Genomic DNA, 8,357 nt, shown 5'->3' on the forward strand with positions numbered 1-8,357 from the left:
TTTTTTGAAGAGGCAACTGGACTTTCTTGTTTTTCTTTGAAGATGTTTTACTTCTCATCCAAGAAGCTTCTTAGGCTCTGACTGGATAGTGGGGAATGGAAGGATTTATACTCCTTGCAGACAGTGAAAAAGCACCTTTGGGGCAGATCCATGTAGTTTCCTTGACATAATGTACAAATGCTTCAATCCCACCTTCTTCTGGGATGTTTTTCTCTTATCTCAGCCTAGCCCTGCAATTTCCCAGTGGTCTCCATCCAGGATTCCTCCTACTTAACTTTTCAAAATTAGTCAAAATCTGCTAGGCTACCTTTACTAACAGTCTTTGGATAGTGTAGCACTATTTTTAATAATTTAATTTAATTTAATATTTTATGCATTAAAATTAAGATGGGTAGCTGGTGTTCTTCCCACAAACTGTAGCATAGGTTTATTAAGATAGCTAGTGTCATGGTTCCGACTAATGAAACACTTCAAAGAACTTCCAGGCATTGTTTATCCTAAAAAGTCTTTATTTGTGCAACAAAATGTCGGCACAGCATGGAGGGATGCCAAGATCTGAATTCCCCTCCCTTCGGCACATAGTATCTGGCAAATTCCCTCCTCCACGTAGCAGTCATAATTACGTTCTCCAATCAGTTTGAAGGGCAAAGCTTCCCTTCCATAACGCGCCATTTCTTATCTTATTAAAAACAACTGGGGGAAACTTTCTTCCTCCCCCCCCCAGCATCTTCTAATTCTAAGAGCAAAGCAAAGGAAAGGAAAAGGCCGTCTCTCTATATTTGTCAAAGCAAAAAACATCCAATGTTTGCAGCGTTGACAACAGAAATTATGTTGCAATAGTGTATATCTGTTTCTAGTGCACCAAGGAGACTGTGACTGTTTAAAGGGCTACTCCCAGGAAGTTTAAAGAAATAGTCACGAACACATCCGGATTACTTTCCTGCCCTTGTAATCCCTTCCTTCTTCTCTAGCCAATGATCTCCGTTACCTTTGGAGGGGTGGCGTGTCAGGAAGCTAAAATGAAAGTTTTGCTTCTTCTGGCATTTATTGCAGCTTTGTCAGCGTTTCTGCCCAGTCAGACGTCTCCAGTAACTGCCCTAGAAGCCCAGAACTCTACCTTTTCCAGGTACAACCATCATATGTTTCTCTGTCCTGTTCTATTTCCTGCAGGTGCCACAGGTGAGATTGACAAAGCCCCGCCTTTGGTCTGATGGACAGTTTTCTGTGGCTCCCTTGGTTGGGACCTTGTTGTATAAAGACTTAGATGTTCTGGTGATAGAGCTGACTGGTGCCTTTGGCACCCTGAAAACACCTAGCTATAAAATGATGTGCTGCCTGGTTGGGATTCTCCATCCCAGTGTCCTGACAGGACTGCTGTTTTCTGTGAAGCTGTATCATTGCATTGACTGGGGGAAGTGCTCCCTCCAAAAAGCTGGCCGGATGAAAAACTTAATCAAGTTACTACTTTCCCACTCTGACTGATACAAGCTGGCAGGATGTTTCCTTCCTATTGCTTGGATTGGTGTTCTTGTTCTTTTCTAATGTGGAAGGTAGCTTTCAGTTTTTCCAAAGATTTCTTAACTACACTGTTTGCAGAGAGACACAGAAATTATCTTGAACAACAGAAAAATAATACAAATTCAGTGGAAGCCAGAGTGGGAGGCAAAATTAAAGTCTTATTTTTGGTAGTATTTATAAACCAACTCAGAGTCATAAATAGCATCTATAATTTCAGATTCTCCTAAATCATTCATTAGGTTAGAGTGAGATTATGCACTTTTCTAGAATCTATTACTTAAAAGACACATGTATCTTTTCTTTACTGAATTCCTTTTAATCCTCTTTCTGTTTGTTTCTTCTTTTTACCACATATATCTCTTTGCTTAATACTTGAGTCAGCCTATTTGTAGTAGGGTGGCTATGAAACAGGGATTCATCTGAGTTCACAGGCAGGAGTTGCACTGTCTGACTAGAAAAATGTCTACTTCTCTATTTTCTTCTAATTTTATTTTTTAAATTAGTATTCACAGTACCTAATATATGTAGTCTAATATGGTTCCTTAGGCAATACTGATGCATTCCGAAGACTGAGTAGGCAGTTAATGAAAAATAAAACACTACACAGTAAGATTGTCTATGTGAAAGAAGGGGAATATTATTAAGTAGTGTCATTAGTCTTTATTCATAAATTATTTAATATTAGTATGAATAGTTTTTAATTAATTTTAATTTAATTGCAGTTTCATCTCAATTCAGATCACATTTTTGTTCTGGGCCTACCTTTTTTGCAGTGGGGGCTTAAACAAAGACCACTTTCATGGGGGAATAAGCAAATCATATTCCTCTGCACGCCTTCAACTTTTGTCTTTAGGAATCTGTAATTATCTTTATTCAGTAGCTTTAGTTACTGTATTAGACTTGGCGTCCACCTGACTTTTCCTGACTCTTCTGCCTCTCCTTCTTCACATGGAAATGAGAGCTGCTTCTATAGAAAATGAGCATGACTGTATAGCAGTGTCCCCCTTTTCACAATCATCACCAAAGCAGATGTTCTTATTTTTGGAATTACATGTGAATCTGGAAGTGGGGTTCATAGTTCCCTTATTTTTTGCCCGTTAGGTTCTGTAAATTATATTACTTAAAGCAAGTAGAATAATTGTTCAAGTAGAGTAAAAAATAGTTACATGGGCGGGATGTTTTGGTCAACTCATTATCTAGGAGTTAATCTATGGTTTATTGTACTATATTTGTTCTCTAGGCTAGGAAACATGGACAGCCTTTCTGCAGCAAACACCACCTTTGCCCTCAACCTCTTCAAGAAGCTTAGTCCAAATGATTCTACCAAGAACTTGTTTTTTTCTCCATTGAGTATGTCTTCTGCGCTGCTAATGGTCTCATTGGGTTCCAGAGGTAACACAGAAGCTCAGATGTTAAAGGTATATCAAGATACATTTTATTAAAAGGGAAAAAGGGACTGTCTGGGAGCCGGTCCCCAACCTTTGCTAGCTATTATGAGAACATTTTATTTATTTATTAAGTTTATGTGATGCCCATTTTGCAATCATGCAACTTTGAGTGGCTAATCTATCATCTGGTCTAAAAAGTTCCAAGCACACCTATTGACTCAACCTGGCTACACTCCTAAGATGTTGCTATTCGTGCAATTGCCAAGTGTCTAATTAGCTTTTGAAAAATGCAACAAGCACAAGAGATGCCATTGTTATCGGGATTCTCTGCTCCCAATTCTCTTATGTGCCTTGGGAGTCAACCGGAGGGGGGGGGGTGTCAATAGGAAAAAAAACCTGCCTGAAGTTAAACAACATGTAGTGAATCCTGGGTAAAGCCATGCAGTAAAAAATAAATAAATGCGAACACCAGGATAATATCAAACTAAAAATCGTTTAATAAAATGCTGAGCTTTCGTTGGTCAGCACTACCAACATCATCAGAGCATAAGACTAGGTCAATGGGAGTCCCCTTTTTATAATACTGGCTGGTTTTGCGCACGGCTCCTGGACCTGGTCATCGGTCCATCCAACATCCTTAATTGTTTAACTCCTAGGAGGCACGCATTGGCTGTTCCTTTGGTGTTTTTCAAGGCCGCTATTCCATTACCCAAGGAGTTGGCTCTTTGTGATTTAGAAACCTTCTTTTCCAAGGGAAGGACATTTCTGAAAATTCTCCATCTCTCTTGCTTGTCAGTCAAATTTATTTTCAAAGGAGATCAATGACTAGGACTTTTGGGGACTTCCAGTTTTGTGCCAAAGTGCATGACCACAGGATAGCGGAGCTCCGCTTCCCAAGGCCAGTTTTGCCCTGCCAGGGGGACCCTAAATGGGTCTGAAGTTGCTCCAAAGAGGTGACCGAGAAGGAGGGGCGCCCTGTGAATCACGAAACAATGGCGGTCATTCCATTCGATCTGGGGGAAGCCCTCTGACCTGACAGGAGAAAGGCTAGCTGTACATCAGTGTCTAGCCCAAGCTACTTGCAGCTGAAGTCCAAGAGCACAAACCAGAACATCGGTGAACAGCATGCTTGGAACTGTGAGAGTATCAATCTTCTTTCTTCTACCTTTTAACTGAATTCTTGGGAAAGACCCCCAAAGCAAGAAAACCTCTAAAAGTGAAGGGAGGGGACTACACCCCCACTCCCTCATAGACGGAAGCCACGAATTAATACTAAGGGAGAAAGAAATATATTGAAATTAAATTTTAAATACTACAGTTTGGATAAATCTAGAAACTAAAAAAACTATTAAGACTATACCTTAAAGGGTTTCAATGAAATTATAAAAGAAATATAACAATAATAACTATCTGTCTGAAAAAAACTGGAAAATAACAACTACTGACACCTAGTGGAGAATCAGAGCACAGAACATTAACAATAAATGACTCAGAAATTGGCAAGGTGCCTAGAAACAAAGAATAATCTGTTCCCTTGAATTTTAATAATCTTCAAGAAGACAGCTGGGAACAAAGAAAGGGCTGGGCCAGCCATAAGATTAAAAAGTGTCTGAAAGAAAAATAATTAGACTGTTGTCTAAACTTAAGAATTGTTTACAAAAAAAGAAAAACTTCGGCTCTTGGCTAATCTTTTAGAGGAAAATTTGCAGGAAGGACTTAAGGTGGCTAAACATACTGAATTGCAACTTTGACAGATTGATAATTGACCCCTGAATAAAAAAAAACTGTTACAAAATACTGCTTTCACTGAGGCCTTAATAATTGGAAATATATTGAACTACAAAAAGCATATATAAAGATAAGAGCTATATGAGATTGGGTTGTGCAACTCTGAGACTGATAGGTTGGATAACTAATTCAGAGACTAAAATATTGATGAAAGACTATTTGAAGGGGGGAGACAACATGGACATTGTACACTTATCAAAAAATGACAGGACACCACACTCAATATTTACCCCTGAAAGATCTAGCCTGGAACATCAAAGACCTCCAGAAGCAATATTTCAAGGCAAGACAAATACTTTCCAGGAGGAAATGTACGTAATGTTACGACAGGTACAAATGACAATAGATTTAAACCACAAGGAAATCAGAAACAACTTTGATGACATAAATAAGCACATCTAATTTAAAGCTACAGTAAAAAAAACACCCAGAAAATGACTGAACAAACAAAGTGAATGAACAAACAAATCAGATAATAGAACACATGATAATAGGTAATAGAACATGATCAAATCAACAAAGCTACAAACAATTTAATACAAATACAAAAAAAATCTATAAGACTTTGACATAACAACAAAAATGGAATGGACTATAGAATTTCCAGGTGAATCATCAGAGTTTGGGAGACAGAAAGTATATATTTTACCTATTCTATCTTCTTTACTCCCAACAAAACTTACAAAAATGCAGAAACTGAGGGTTAGCAAAATATATCAACTTGGAAAGCTACTCAGCAAAAGAAGAAGGCTAGAGACAGATTCAAAAGATTCGACTCGCCCTTCCAGATGGAGTATTACATGAGCAAACACTTGTTTGAATATGGTTAAAAGAATAGAGAACTTTGAACATAAAGGGACCCTACAAGAAGAGGGATAAGAGATTTAAGTAGTATAGTATGTTTTACAATATATGAAATGTAAAAATATTGGGATGATGTAATTTTTATAAATATAAGTGAAATATAAGCTGTTCAGAAAGGATGTTATATGTAGCTGCTATAAGATAGGTAAGAAATACAGTATTTTTATAACGTATGAAATATGAAAATATTGGGATGGTGTACTTAAATGGAAAAATTTGGATATTTAGATGACTAATGTTGAGAAAATCATGATTGATAAGAATGGATTGAATATAAAGGGGAAATTAAGCTTAAATAAAAACTACGAAAATAGAATGCATGGTGAACTAATGAGATGGTGTCTATAAGAATAATATAAGCTGAAAAAAATTGTTATACATAGATGTTATCCTTATCTGTACAAACATGAAAAGATGTTTATATTTAATAATTTATACATTGAAAATATTAAGAATTATATCTGTTTAAGGTTGAAGAAAAAGAATACAATTGGGAGAAGGAAAGATCAAAGAAATATATTATTAATTAATATACTAATTATGGAATTATCAAAATTAATCATTATTGACTGAATTAATTATTATTGTCTTTTTTTCAAATATATAAACCAAGACAATACACTGTACACCAGGCACTGGAGATTGTTATTGTAAAAAACCAATAAAATATTTTTAAAAAATTGACTAGGATTTTCAAACATGGAAAAATCCAAACGTGTACAGTAAAGTCAAGACAACTTTTAGGGACTTTATGGACACCTATGCTTTCCTTGGCTACAGTAGGGAATCGGTTGCCTTTAAGGAAGGATTTTTTTTAAAAAAAAAAACCAGCCTACTCTGTAAGTAGGCTGAAGTGTTTGGGGTTCAAACACTACCCAAATACTAACTACGTCCAACTCTGCTTGGCTCTCATTACCTATACATCTGCTTGGCTTTCAACTTTAAAAGTTACACATCTGCAGGTAATCCTTCAAAAAATTGAGCTCCAAAATATATAGAGATCATTTGTAATGTGCAAGGTTTTGCCTTTGTTGTATTACATTTTGAATTGATTTTGAACATAATTTGATTGTCCATATATCATCTTATAGGTGCTATCTGTATCCAAAGATGGAGAGGTTCACCAAAGATTTGAGAAACTCATTTCTGAAATCAACAAACCAGGTGCCAATTATAGCCTCAGTCTAGCCAACCGGCTCTTTGGAGAAACATCATATGATTTTCTTGCAGTAAGTAACATGCATATTGGAGAACTGGCTAGAAACAACCATAAATACTTTGTTTGTTCCAATGTTTGCCTATATCACTGGAATTGCAGTTTGGCTCTTAAAAACTCCTATAGCTTTACTTTGGCCAACTGAGTTAACTGAAGGGGGAAATAAAAAGTCTAGCTGCTTTTACTGGGAATGTTACAGGAACACCCAGTAAGATTGTAGCATTCTAAATATAGAACTTTCAAATAAAAGTCATGAATAGAACTATGTGACCCATAATTGCCAGATATATTCTTGAATAAACTAAGTTATCTTGGGATAATTCCATAATGGTTCCTACTATCTGATATATTTTTTCTAAGCTGTATTAGCTATCCAATGGCACTGGCGGTTTCTAAGGTGTATTCAGTGTAATAAATAATGTTTCCAGATTGTTAATTCACAGAAGCATGGAACAAAATCAGTTCTTGCTCTTTTGTGTTGCTTCCATTACTGAGATGTCATTGTTTCTTAAGTCATTTCTAGAATCCACTGAGAAATTCTACCATGCAGGTCTGGAGAAACTTAACTTTAAGCAAGCTGCAGAAGATTCAAGAAGACATATAAATGCCTGGGTAGAAGAAAAAACCGCAGGTGAGAATGATAATAGAGTTAATTAGTAGTTGCATTAAGAAAGACATGCAATATTGTCCATGCATGTGAGAGAGACAGACAAGGCAGGCAGACCCACCATATTTATTAACCTTTATTTGCTACATAAGTGTCCATCAAACCTGTGATGAAATTCTAGCCAAGAATAGAGGCTTGATTCTATTGATGGACACATCTGAGCATATTTCAATTATTTAACTTGCCTGTTGTTTAACTTGTTTATGTGTGGTAACCTTACTAAATAATGACATAAGATGGGCGACTATATAAATGTTAAGGGAGAGAAGATGGATGGATGGATGTTGAACTGGCCCTGAGGAAGCAAAAGCTGCATTTCATCCTCAGTCAGAGAAGCTTTCTGGTGACCATCTTGAGCTCCTGAAGGAGAATCAAGATAAGAATCTAATAATTAAATAAAAATGTTTTTATTTTGGCTTACCTACAAACATGACCGAGAGAGAGAGAGAGAGAGAGAGAGAGAGAGAGAGAGAGAGAGAGAGAGAGAGAGAGGAACAATAAATCTTACAAGTGGATTCCTAAGACTTTTGTGCAACATTATGCCTATAAAAGTATCTATCAATTAAAGCAGTTTTTTTTTACACTCTCAAAAGGTAAAATTCAGAATCTGCTTGCCCCAGGAATAATTCATTCACTTACAAAACTGGTTTTGGTGAATGCTATCTATTTCAAGGGAAACTGGGCAAATCAGTTCAACAAAGATCACACAGAGGAAAGGCCATTCCAGATTAACAAGGTATTTATTTATTAACCAGGTAAAAGAGGCATTCTGAGTATTTTAAATTGCATTATTTTGCATATATGTGAAGCAAGTGTGGGATTAATTTGAAACATTCCTGTAGCAAAGAAATTGGTTAATTCTTACATTTTTATTGATCTTCATGGAAATAGATGAATCATGAAGATCAGTCATCTT

At 36.4% G+C, this 8,357-nt stretch overlaps 1 protein-coding gene across 1 annotated transcript; it reads left to right on the top strand.

Annotated features, from left to right (window-relative positions):
- Positions 1 to 923: 923 nt before the first annotated feature.
- Positions 924 to 8,177, top strand: LOC107300228 (serpin B6; the record flags this gene model as incomplete). The annotated part of the gene is made up of 5 exons (XM_015829566.1): positions 924 to 1,126; positions 2,759 to 2,936; positions 6,650 to 6,787; positions 7,288 to 7,405; positions 8,035 to 8,177. Coding segments are annotated over exons 1-5 (729 nt in total), but the record flags the coding sequence as incomplete, so codon positions are not given.
- Between the last annotated feature and the right edge of the window lie 180 nt (positions 8,178 to 8,357).

Source organism: Protobothrops mucrosquamatus, unplaced genomic scaffold (genome assembly GCF_001527695.2).
Source record: "Protobothrops mucrosquamatus isolate PMUCROS unplaced genomic scaffold, P.Mucros_1.0 scaffold6415, whole genome shotgun sequence".
NCBI classification, from domain to species: domain Eukaryota; kingdom Metazoa; phylum Chordata; class Lepidosauria; order Squamata; family Viperidae; genus Protobothrops; species Protobothrops mucrosquamatus.